Source organism: Aythya marila (assembly GCF_965140915.1).
Source record: "Aythya marila genome assembly, chromosome: 2".
In the NCBI taxonomy this organism is placed as follows: Eukaryota; Metazoa; Chordata; class Aves; order Anseriformes; family Anatidae; genus Aythya; species Aythya marila.
Genome location: NC_139043.1, coordinates 45070096 through 45083425, shown reverse-complemented (window position 1 = coordinate 45083425; position 13330 = coordinate 45070096). Strand labels below are relative to the sequence as shown.

The 13330-nt window shown below is 43.7% G+C and overlaps 1 protein-coding gene across 1 annotated transcript in view; it reads right to left on the bottom strand.

Annotated features, from left to right (window-relative positions):
* NEK11 (NIMA related kinase 11) overlaps nt 1-13330 on the bottom strand; it is a 102919-nt gene that overhangs the window by 43116 nt on the left and 46473 nt on the right. The window contains exons 10-12 of the mRNA XM_082754524.1: nt 11937-12056; nt 9690-9783; nt 8777-8912 (exon numbers count right to left, since the gene is read on the bottom strand). Of these exons, the coding sequence (XP_082610650.1) occupies nt 8777-8912; nt 9690-9783; nt 11937-12056 (350 nt within the window). The remainder of the gene's footprint in view (nt 1-8776; nt 8913-9689; nt 9784-11936; nt 12057-13330) is intronic.

Below are 13330 nucleotides of genomic sequence, written 5' to 3'. Positions count from 1 at the left end.
ATGGAACAGCCAAGGGTAAATCTAAGGCAGAAATAAGAAGGTTCAAAAGCCCTGAAATATTTTGGCCCAGAAACAACTTTCTACAGAGTAGCAGAGGGATCTTGCCAGAATATATCAAACGTGTCAAATTCTTTAGGAAAAGGAAGTATGAATAGATACCTATGGCAGCCACGCACTGGACTCATTGGTGAGAAGGAAGCTTGTAGTTTTTCTATGGAAGAAAAGCAAATGGTGGGGAAATGATGTCACTGTGGATAGCACTTCTCTAGCAAAGCACCGAGCACAGCCAAGATAACAGCTCTGAAAATGTGTGTTCTCAATGCACAGCTTCCTCTCCTGGGTCACTGAAACAAAAATAGCATAACTTGCTATTCACGTAACTTTTCACTGTTGCCCACTCCCATGTTAAAACTGGACCCTTCTTGAGGTAGATTAATCACAGAATCACCTAGGTTGGAAGAAACCTCCAAGATCACCTAGTCCAACCTCTGACCTAACACTAACCAGCCCTCCACTAAACCATATCACTGAGCTCTACATCTCAATGTCTTTTCAAGACCTCCAAGGATGGTGACTCAACCACTTCCCTGGGCAGCCCATTCCAATGCCCAACAACCCTTTCAGTAAAGAAGTTCTTCCTAATATCCAACCTAATCCTCCCCTAGTACAACTTTATCCCATTCCCCCTCATTCTGTCACCAGGCACATGGGAGCATAGACTAATCACCACCTTGCTACAGCCTCCTTTAAGGTACCTATAGAGAGCCTATAAGGTTGCCCCTGAGCCTCATCCAGGCTAAACAACCCCAGCTCCCTCAGCTGTTCCTCGTAAGACATATGTTCCAGGCCCTTCACCAGCTTCGTAGCCCTTTTCTGGATACACTCCAGGACCTTGATGTCTGTCTTGTAGTGAGGGGCCCAAAACTGAACACAGTACTTGAGGTGAGACCTCACCAGAGTAGAGGGGGACGATCACCTCCCTAGCCCTGCTGGTCACACTGTTTCTGATACAAGCCAGGATGCCGTTGGCCTTCTTGGCCACCTGAGCACGCTGCTGGCTCATGTTCAGCCGACTATCAACCAATATGCCAAGGTCAGTCTCTGCCAGACAGCTTTACAGCCACTCATCTGCCAGCCTGTAGTGCTGCTTGGGGTTGTTGTGCAGTGGCAGATGAGCAGCTCCAGGTACTGATCCCACAACATCCTGCCCAGGCGCAGGGAGTGCAGCCCCTCCACAGCGCGACATCCTCATTTTCTCTAAATAACCCTAGGTTTCTCATGCACGTTCCCACTGTCTCTGGCCAATTTCCACCTTCACAGCTGATAAGCTGTTCCTCAGTTTCTTGTTCTGTCCTTATCAATGGTGGAATGCAAAAAGCAATGTGGCTTTCCAAGACTTCTTTTGGAGAAACAGAAAGCATATATTCTTTATTAACACCACTGGGTTATGTGGGGAATAATTCCATTTGACATGTACATGCAAGCAAGACAAGTAGTAGTTATTTCTGGTACGGTGATATCCATATTCATGCAATTCTTAAGAAAGGGCAGGACTTATCCTAATGGTTTCTCAGACCTAATTATCATATTGTCCCTCCTGCTATCGCAGGCATAGTAAACTCTGGTGGTAGCACTTGGGGGCTTTCTGATGAAGGCTCATAATCTTCTTCATTTTGTATTTCAGTCTGTTCTTTTTTGCACATGCTCAGTCATTTTTTAACTGCTTCAGCACTTTTGATCTTTTGCAAATTCAGCTAATTTAATTAAGTTCTACTTTGGGCACCATGTTCCTTCTTCAGCCTGGATTTTGTGGATAGAGCTGAATCTTCTTATCATGCGAGGCCAACACAACAACCGAGCAATTTAAACTTTTGTAGCTGCTCCTGTCCCGAACACTTCCCATTCCCATGATGACTCCTCACCCCCAAATGACTTCTCACCCCCACGTCTCACGGACCCGCCACCCACAGCCACTCCCCATCAGGAGCAGACATCCCCAAACCAATTCATGGCGGGGACAGCACGGGAGGGCTGTGTCCAGCCCCCTTCCCCCCCCCAGTCCCCCTGATGCTGAGCGATGCGGGAAGAAGTGCAGGCAGAGGCTTTGCAGGGTGGAAGAGTGGTAATTTATTCTTCCTGGGGGAATCGTGGCTGCCACCCCCAGCCCGTCCCCAGGTGAGGCCCGGCCGCCTGCTCAGGCGGGGGGCCCGGCCTGCCGGCCCGCGTGGTCCCCGTGTCCCGGCTCCTCCTGCCGCACCCTGTGCAGCCAGGATGTGTCCCCGACGTCGGCGTCCTGCGGGGAGCGTGGCAGTCTGCGCCCGACCTGCCCCGCGTGCCACGAGAAGCTTCTCTCAAGTCTGCGCTCCGTGGAGGGGCTGCGCGCCCTGCGCAGGGGCGAGACGCTGCGGGAGCGGTAGTTGGAGGGGCTCCTCTGCCCCTGCCCCCGCTGCTGCTGCTGCTGCCGCCGCCCCAGCCGCGCGTTCCGCTGGAATCTTCCGCGGGGTCTTCGGGCCAGGCGCACCACTGCTACGATGGGCCCGCGGCACATCGGGCAGGTGTTTCTTGCCTCCGCCCAGACGTGGATGCACTCCAGGCAAAAGGAGTGCCTGCAGGGGTCCACACGAGCTGCGCTGGACAGCGGGCCCAGGCAGATGGGGCACATCTTGTCCCCGGGGGCCTCCTCGGGCTGCTCCTGCCGCCGGCTCATGGTTCCTGCAGCTTCCGCGATGTGCAGATGGTCGTCCTGTGGGGGAGGCTGCCCTGGTGCTGGGCGCTCAGCAGCTGCCCGGGGTCTTCAGCACCTCGATGTCTCGCAGGTCGCCGGCAGGACCTCAACAACTCACGTGCCACCAGGAGGACTACTGCAGAGAGAAGCAGGGAGAAAATGTTGTATCAGCAAGCAGACATTCGCTTTCTAGGTTCTACCAAGTTGTCTAGAGTGCTGTAGCTGTCAGCAGTCTGTGCATGGATTGCAAACACAGACTACACTTAGGCCAGATGAGGTACATGGATGTCTATAGGTGTGAGAGCATTACCGAAGGCCCTTGATGGCTTGCGTGCAACAACAATGGCTTCGCGTATGCCTACAGCAATAGCTCCGCCCGTCTCTCTCTCCTTCCAGCCGTGGAGACTCGAGCTCTCGCCTACCACCAGCCGGACTGGCCGCAGGCGCCCTGCGCAGGGCTTTTATAAGCAGCCCCCTTCTGTGAGGCCATAGGTGACATCAGCAGGGTTTGGGGTGTCCTCACAGAAGGGGGCTGCCCATAAAAGCCCTGCGCAGGGCGCCTGCGGCCAGTCCGGCTGGTGGTAGGCGAGAGCTCGAGTCTCCACGGCTGGAAGGAGAGAGAGACGGGCGGAGCTATTGCTGTAGGCATACGCGAAGCCATTGTTGTTGCACGCAAGCCATCAAGGGCCTTCGGTAATGCTCTCACACCTATAGACATCCATGTACCTCATCTGGCCTAAGTGTAGTCTGTGTTTGCAATCCATGCACAGACTGCTGACAGCTACAGCACTCTAGACAACTTGGTAGAACCTAGAAAGCGAATGTCTGCTTGCTGATACAACATTTTCTCCCTGCTTCTCTCTGCAGTAGTCCTCCTGGTGGCACGTGAGTTGTTGAGGTCCTGCCGGCGACCTGCGAGACATCGAGGTGCTGAAGACCCCGGGCAGCTGCTGAGCGCCCAGCACCAGGGCAGCCTCCCCCACAGGACGACCATCTGCACATCGCGGAAGCTGCAGGAACCATGAGCCGGCGGCAGGAGCAGCCCGAGGAGGCCCCCGGGGACGAGATGTGCCCCATCTGCCTGGGCCCGCTGTCCAGCGCAGCTCGTGTGGACCCCTGCAGGCACTCCTTTTGCCTGGAGTGCATCCACGTCTGGGCGGAGGCAAGAAACACCTGCCCGATGTGCCGCGGGCCCATCGTAGCAGTGGTGCGCCTGGCCCGAAGACCCCGCGGAAGATTCCAGCGGAACGCGCGGCTGGGGCGGCGGCAGCAGCAGCAGCAGCGGGGGCAGGGGCAGAGGAGCCCCTCCAACTACCGCTCCCGCAGCGTCTCGCCCCTGCGCAGGGCGCGCAGCCCCTCCACGGAGCGCAGACTTGAGAGAAGCTTCTCGTGGCACGCGGGGCAGGTCGGGCGCAGACTGCCACGCTCCCCGCAGGACGCCGACGTCGGGGACACATCCTGGCTGCACAGGGTGCGGCAGGAGGAGCCGGGACACGGGGACCACGCGGGCCGGCAGGCCGGGCCCCCCGCCTGAGCAGGCGGCCGGGCCTCACCTGGGGACGGGCTGGGGGTGGCAGCCACGATTCCCCCAGGAAGAATAAATTACCACTCTTCCACCCTGCAAAGCCTCTGCCTGCACTTCTTCCCGCATCGCTCAGCATCAGGGGGACTGGGGGGGGGAAGGGGGCTGGACACAGCCCTCCCGTGCTGTCCCCGCCATGAATTGGTTTGGGGATGTCTGCTCCTGATGGGGAGTGGCTGTGGGTGGCGGGTCCGTGAGACGTGGGGGTGAGAAGTCATTTGGGGGTGAGGAGTCATCATGGGAATGGGAAGTGTTCGGGACAGGAGCAGCCACAAAGGTGACCTGGCCCGACTGGAAAAAAGGCTGACAGCAAAAGTCTCCTAAAAGCCTGGCAGCAGAGAATGCCTGCCAGTTGGGGAACCAGGACTGGCAACCTGCAGCATCCCTGGAAGGCGCTGCTGGCCTCCTGCAAGTGCAGCCTAAGAACCAGAGGCTGTCTCTAGGTACCACCACCAACGGCAAAGGCAGGGAACTAAAAGGGCAATGGGCTGTCTGAGAAGGAGGAACAGCTCTGGGAAAGGTGCCATTCTCAGAGACTAGGAAGCATCAGTGTCTTTCGCTCATCTCAGGTAAAACACAGAAATTAGCAGCAGCTTTTGGCTGCTCAAAGGAGGTGGTGTCCTCTGCCCTCTTCTGTCTCTCTTGATAGAAAAAGGACTCCTTCTCGACCCTAAATGGATCATCTCTCTACCTCAGAACCTCCTGTGTGGCACAAATTGTTCTTGCCTACAGAACATCCTAAATCCAGTGAACCTGTGCTGGGGATTCCCGGCTGACTCTGAACTCTGATGGGAGCCTCACGTCTTTGCAGTGACACTTTGTTCTTGATTCCTTGGGGCCCACTCCTGGGTTTGGTCTCTTCCAAGATGGCTTTTCTTAATTAGCCTGACACCTCTCTCCATGCTTGCCTTGAATCACAGAATATTGCCCAGTGGTGGTTTGTGGCCATGTGTAATAACGAGAACTTTTCAGCAAAGAAAGCCTCCGTGTATCGCAGCACCCTACCAACTCCCACTTGCCATCTCCCCACACCCGCAGGCAGGGGGCATCCCTGAAGGGCTCAACCCTTTGGAAGGTCACGGCATGAGCTTCGTTGTCAGAAACAGGGTTCTGTAAAATGCGCACTCAGCGATGCTTTTGAGGAGATGGTAGAAGAACACTGGAAAGTGCACGAGGCTGTCCTGGTTTCAGCTGGGACAGAGTTTGTTGTCTTCCCAGTAGCTGGTATGGAGCTGGGTTCTGGATTTCAGAAGAGAGTGATGCTGACAACACACCGACCTTTTAGTTGTCGCAGAGCACTGCTTACACAGAGCCAAGGAGGTTTCATCTGCCCACACCGCCCTGCCAGCCAGGAGGCTGCGGGTGCGCCAGGAGCTGGGAGGGGACGCAGTCTGGACAGCTGGCCCAAACTGGCCAGAGTCATGTCCCATACCCTATGGGGTTGTGCTGAAGACTAGGACTGGGCAGCAATCTGATGTGATAAGTCAGACTTCCGCTGCTTGAGTTCTGGCTGAGCATTATTTGGCAACTGGTGAGCAATTGCTTTGTGCATCATTTGTTTCTTGTACTCTTTTTTCATTACTTTTTTTTTTTTTTCTTTTTTCTTTTCCTTTCTTTTCTGTCCTATGGAGCTATCTTTCTCTCAGTCCTTGAGTTTTACTTTTTTTCCACTTCTCTCTCCCATACCACCACAGGGCAGTGAGGGTACATATGTGTGGTGCTTATCTGTCTTTGGAGGGGAGCCACAACAAAAATATAGCTAGATGGTTTAATAAGGAACATAGTGTTGAAAAACTAACAATTTTGTTACTTAAAACAGTATTTATATTGCCCGCAGCATTTACCTGTAAGTACTGTAAGAATCAGGTTATTTCTTTAAGTTTCTGAAGAAGTTTTTGTACAATCTGTGAACAGTCTGAATGGACCTCTTCTGTAATAGACTGAGTTCTCCTCAACATCAAAAGCACGGTGTCTGCTTAGATCTCTTTCACATTCCCAAAAAGTAAACCCTTTTGAAGACTAACAGATTGGTCAGCTATTTGTTATTTCAGACAACTCTTTTAAATGTCCCTCAAGTGTACAGAGGTGTTAATTAGAATGAATAATATTCAAAAGATCATCGCTGATTACATAAAACAAACATGGAGAGAAGCTTCTGTTTCCCAGAGAACTCTTCAGCAGTTAAATGTTCTTGACTTTGCTGAAACTTGTCCACCATGAAATTCTGAACTCCAAACCCTGATCTTGATTTTAATTCATCTATCTACACTGCCTTTTTTCCCCCAGCTTTCAATAAATGTGCATACTACTACTAAAATTGTATCGGATGCCATGTTTTTTAAATCTACTTACTAAAACCAACCTCAAGCTTTGTATCTGACACCTTCCCCAACCACATACACCCGTGTTTCATAATGCTTTAGGTAATTTTCAGTTAAAGCACAGTATAAAGTGTTTTATTTTCTATACCTCTCCCTAACCTTTAAAAGCCTCATCCTGTCCTCCAAGTCCTATTCTTTTCTTCACATTGCAAATTTTTCAAGGACTTCAAGATATGAGCTGAAAATAACTTGAACTTTCCTTCCTACTTGTTGGGATTGGGATGCTATCCTTAGCTGTTCCCAACCAGCTTTTCCTACTCAGAGGATTTTTAGGTCTGTCCTGAAGGAGCTTAAAGGTTGCTGTTGCTGAGCCTCCATGGTATTCATGTACAGACTCCCTCCCCTGCCTTTTTGCCCCTTCCTCATTTGCTTTTAGTTCTTAGTTATAACTAGGGAGCTTGTTAGTCTGGCATTCATCAAACTACTTCTGCTAACCTGGTATACGTTAGCCAAATTTATTCACATGTAAGACTACTTTACAAAATCATTTTATAGCCTTGCTTCTAGATTTCTTGTTTTTCTATTGTATAGTCCATTGATTGAGAACCAAATTCTACTGAAAATCAATAGCTGGAACTGTTTCTACATTTTCAGATACAAAGACTCCATTAATAACTTAATTAATAGCATGTGGAACATGTAAGGTTGCACTGAAATTTTTGATGAAGAGAATGAATACTGCATAGAATAAGTAAGAGCTTTGACATCAGGTTCAGGAACAACAAGGTATTCAGGAAGCAAGGAAGAGAAGCCATGTAATTCCCTTTGCTTATCCATAAGCCCTTTTTCTCATGAATCTGCCACTTCAGAGAGTCTGACAAAAGAAGTGTCACTAAACACACATCCAGTTTTGTATAGCTTTGGATTGTCCAAACTTTTCTATCACAGATATAAATGTACCTTATTTCCATCATCATAGTTTAACAATTAAATGACCTCTAAAGACAGAAACATCAGTTTCTCTCCTTTCTTGCATGTTGTCCTGTTTCTATTTAGGTTTCTTTGTGTGCTTTGCCCGGTACATCTCCCACACACATTTACTGCTTTCTCTCAGTCTCCTACTTGCAAGCTTCTCCACCCTCCCCTCAGGATGTATTTCTAGCAGCTGGGTTCTCTCCTACACAGATCATCCCTCCTTGTACTGTGAAATAGCAAGCTAACCACATTGACATAAATGAGGCTACATTGAAAGAAAAACGCCATTTGCTATTAAAAAAACCACCTCCATCTCAAACAAACTGATTTTGATGCCTTTGATTTAATGACACATGCCTTCACAGACACACATAAAACAACACTAAAACACGGAGCTATTAGTTTCTAAATTTTAAATGATATTAATGCCTACTTTCAAGACTGTAATCTGAATAAAAATCTTCCACCATAATAGCAATTATACAACAATTCTTAAATATTAAAGGGTATGACATTATGCCAGAAGACTGTAGAAACAAAACGTATATACGTGGTCTGAAAAATATTTTCCTAATTAAGTACATCTCTGCAGTCTGACTCTTTTTTTCAAAAGCCTGACTATTTGCTTGTCTGTGTACAGTTAAGCATGTTTTATAGTATTCATATCCTCTAAACAGTAGCTACGTATCTGAGGACAGTATAGGTAACAGTTTAAAGAGTTTCCATCTGCTTCTCTCATTGCTATAGGTAATGAAATGGTATCAAAGTGTACCGAAGGTGCAAAATGCTCTACATTCTTGTACTGTTTTTTTGCCCTGATGAGGTAATCTAGGAAATGCATTTCTAACGCAAGTCATTTAATCTGTGCAAAGGTTAAAGCTATTTTCTTCTAACTCTCCATCTCTTTTGGAGAAGGTGTGTTCACCTTCTTTGCTGCTCAGATGCCACTCCAACTCTGGACACCCAGACCTCCTGCCACATAACCATGCTGTACATCCAGTCTACATGCATCCACCTAGATTCCAGTTCTCTTTGTGAATTATTTCACTACTGTACAAATCTGACTGGTTTTTATTCTGCAGTTTCTGCACCATAGATTAAGTATAGGGGACAAAATCAAATCTTGGTTTGTTTACTTGACGTTTCATTTCAATATAAGATTTTTATTCTTACCGTGGTCTGTAAGCTTAGACATGCAGAGTTGACTTGATCTCTCATTTCCACTTTGTGTATCGCATCCTATGGACACAGAGTCACATGTAATGACTGGCTCAGAATGAATTAGTTTTGAAGTCTGCTCATCAGATTCCTTAATCAAACAAAGCAGCACAGAGAAAAAGGTACAGTTAGAGCTTTCAGCAGGATCACAATACAATGGCTGCCCTGATCCACACAACTGCTGGGACTCATATTAAACAACAACAACAAAACAAAACAAACAAAAAAACACCCTCCTACCTCTTTTCTAAATGATAGCAGTGACTCAGCCACAAGCTAACACAGATTTAACATGCTTTTTTTTTTTCTCCAGAGATAATGAGAAATAGAAACTAGAGTACACGCTACAGAAAAGATAGAAAACAAAACACTAAAACAAATCTTATTGTTGCTGTGATGCTTTTACTGACTATTTCCAAACTGATGCTGTTCACTGTATGATAAAATGTAGTACTAGTCCTGAACAGGACTATCTTATGTTGCAGATATCCTAAAAGCAAAGGTTACATTATACTGGGAAGCATTCTAAGACTTTATTCTTACTAAGAAGACAGTTTAAATGTTAGTATTCTTTACTACTCAAATGAAAAGAACCCACAGCCATGCCAAATAAGAGTGTTTAAAGGATTAAAAATCCTGAAAATGAATGTATTTTGAACTCCGATATCACACAAAAGATCAGTAAGTCCATTTCAGAGAGCAGATTTAGATTTATGGGTGTCTAAATAGAAAATTGTTCAATGAATAGAGAATTGTTAATCTCTGGACTGGACTGTCTGTCCAGTCCTAAAGAAAGTGTGTGGAGAACAGAAAAGAGGTACATTGAAAGTGCATAAATAAGGTATCTGAAACAACAGCTCATACTTACATGAAGGACATCGACATTCAGCTGCTGAAAATTACGGGACCTGAATTCTTGCATTCTTTTGATATTTTCTTGATATTTTTCTTCTGCCAGCTCTCTGTAAATACAGAATATTTGTGATTAAGATGTGCTATCAGGGATTGCGCAAAGGGATCTTCTAACAGTAGATGTGGAAAAGCAGTTTCCATAATTAGAGTGCTATGGTGCCAAATATTCATGGCATCTGCTCAAGTTGAGGTTAGTTTTAGTGAACTCAGAAACAGATCTCAGGCCTTATTTCCAGCTATTATATTTATCTTTCACAACCTGCATAATTAATTGAAAAATAGTAAATTATCCATCCCAGACTCTTTTGTCTCTTCCAAAGATCTTAAATATGTCAGACTTTATTCCACTGTGTAGTCAGGGGAACTTTCAGATAAAGACAGGCGCACAATACTTGTGTGCTATGAACACTTCTCCTGGGGTAGAGTTGGTAATTGTGCTTTTTCTGTGCAGGACTACTTATGCTAGGTCCTACATTACGCAAATCCTCCAGTTTCCATCACTAAATACCCTAATCTCTTCTATGTCTAGATTTGCACTGCTGAGAGTAGATCTCCAGTGTGAGAAGGTACTATGTTTTTGCACTATTTCATGTTTTCAGGCAGAATCAGCTTGCAAGTACCCAGGGTTGAAATTGAATAGATCAATTTTGAAGATTCATGATTGAGAATAAGGTTAATTTTTAATTTTAACCTAAGATTGCAGATTAATATGTTGCCTTTGTATTACAAAATAAATATATTTACTTTTGTTGCTGGGAAAAAATGTGAAAAATAAATAGAAAATGTTAAAATGAAAGAAAGCTAAGAAAATGAAAAGCAAACGACAAATATCCTGTAACTAGTATTACTTCCTAATTTCCATCCATTAAAAAAAAAAAGAAAGAGAGAGACTTCCTATATATAAATTTCATATAAGAATGAGCCTACCATATTATTGTAAAAACCATGTAGAAGAGGTGTTACATTTTATATAGTGGTATCATTTCAAGGAGTTTTTGTTTTGTTTTGTTTTTTAATGAGAATAAACTTGCATACCATCTCCAGTCTCAAACAAAAGAGTTGGTGTCAAACAGACATAAATGATGATCAGACATGTTTTTCAAAAGGAAATTAAAGCCTTTGTTGTTTGTTTTTTTTATTTCCAGCTTTTGGGTATGGACACAACAGGCTGGCACAAGTAACGCTAGTGATTTTATAGAAACTGAATTTACTATTGAACTTACAACTGAAATTACTATTCATTTGCAGATATATGCAACAGCTTCAAAGTTACTGAGGCCACAAATTCAGGCTTCATTTTACTTTCCAATATTTCTCTGTAGTAAGATGTCATCGCTTTACTGAACTGCTAGCTTGCTTTGGCATAACAGTGTTAAGATGCTGATTCTCATGATCAGAAATACTTATTCCTCTATTATCCCTTATAAATAGCTGAGTAAACATTTGTTAATTTACATTGCACTTTGCAAAACACTTTTGAAGAAAATGTTAAAAATGAATGTGCAGCTTTTCTGATTTTCATTCACATCATATGAAACACTGAACATTTTTAATGGGCAAAAACTCAAGTGTGTCATCAAAACAGTATTTTCTTTCTATTGAAAAATGCAATTCATGCACAGATACATAGCCTTCAAGATGTTTCCCACATGCCACTTGGAAATGGTACTTAAAATCCTCTCTTTCCTTATAACTTTCTTAATAAAATGATAAACTGTAAAGCCCTTATAATATGTTGATTACCCCATGGCTTGGTCATTTGATAAGACTATTTTTTCTGAGCTATTAACTTCCATTGACAAATCTCTTGGGCCAAAAGAATTGAAAAAAGCTGCACTGTAACTAAATGTCTGACTCCTCAGAATATGCAATCCTTAACATGACAAGTCATTAACAAAATCCCCTATTGTAATGAATCTGTTAATCTCTCATGTAGTTATTTAACCCAAAATACATAATTTTACATTATGTATTATGTATTTTGTATTTTTTTTATTAAAATACATTATTTTTCTACATAAATAATTACTATGATTTAACTCATCAAAGTGAATGGGGATTCACATTAAGTAGCTGAAGACTCTTTTTTTTTAATTTAATATTATTTTTATTTTTAACTTGACTGTTCGAGTTCTCTCGTTAGACTGCTGAAAGAGGAAAACTGCACGGTTAGGGCACAAAACTAACGTTATGCACAACTTACTTCAACTTCTTTGCTTTCTCATCTGCTGCATTTAACTTCCTCAGCCTCATTCTTTCCCGTGGTGTCATTTTCTGAACTTCAGACAGTTCCTGTAGAGTCTGCAAATGAACTTTCCTCTGCCTGAAATTGAATGCATGCCAGCTTATTTTCATATAAAAATGTAAATATTGGTATTTTGATTTGATATTGAAACATACTGACATTTCAAATGGAATAATTAGAAAGTCACAGGTACTATAACAGACTAAACAGACCTTAGTGTGGAAAGCAAACGCTTCTTTTACACTGAAACTTAGACTTAGATTAATGAAGAACATGAATCATTTCAGGCATTTCATGTGAGAACAGAAAAACGTAAACTCAGCTCCTTAGAAGAATAAATGTTGAAGCACAGTGAAATATTTACCCTGTCAAGATTCATTATTGAGCATATTACAAATCCAAAGGCAGTTTTCAAATGAGAACCACAGGAAAAAAAAAAAAAAAAAAAAAAAAGAAATACCATTCATACATTTTGCATTGGTTGTTACAAATTGGCTGCAATAAAAGATAGCATTAATGCATCTTCAATGAAAGTCATAATTATCATGTCATCCTCTTGAGTTTCTAGTCCTAATCAATAAAAACAATTCACTGGTAAAATGGACTTATCAATACAGGAGAGCAATACTAGACCTGTATCAGAAAAAGGATATTAATTTCAGATTTTACCTCACATCATATAGTAATTGCAAAAATTGAACCATAGTTTGCAATGACATAGCACTCATATTTCACTCACACCAAAATTTTGCAATCTTTTTATTCATGATAAAAAGTTCTGAATTTAAAATGTCTATTTTTGCTCTTATGAGATAAACTCACTTACCATCTAAGAGCCCAGTTTTGTAAGCATACAAATAGCAACACTCCTTGCAGACTACCATTTTGAAATCAGTATTTTAATAACTGAGAAGCTTTCATTATGCTTTTCAAATGTTGACTATGGAGGGAAATAGTGTAAAGATATGAAAATTACTGTGAAATATGAAAGACTAAGGACAAAGACAAGAAGATTTTAATTATTAATAAGAATGGAACTAACTCCTCAAGTATGAATAATGCAGACTTATTTCTTGTCCCCTGTTAAAAAAAAACCTTCTGATTTAAATTATAAGAACCTCATGGGAAAAAAAGTCATTTTTCATCCAATTTGAAACTGAATTCATAGAGTTTTCTTCTTAGTTAAATATTTAAAATGTATGACTTGCCTGGGACTGGAATAAACTAAGCCATTAGAGGTTTTTACTAGAAGAAACCGGACTCAACTATACACACCAAAAATAATTTCTGGTGAGGAAAAAAAATCATAAATTTAAAGTAGCGATGACTGGGGAGGACACCATAACAAGCAG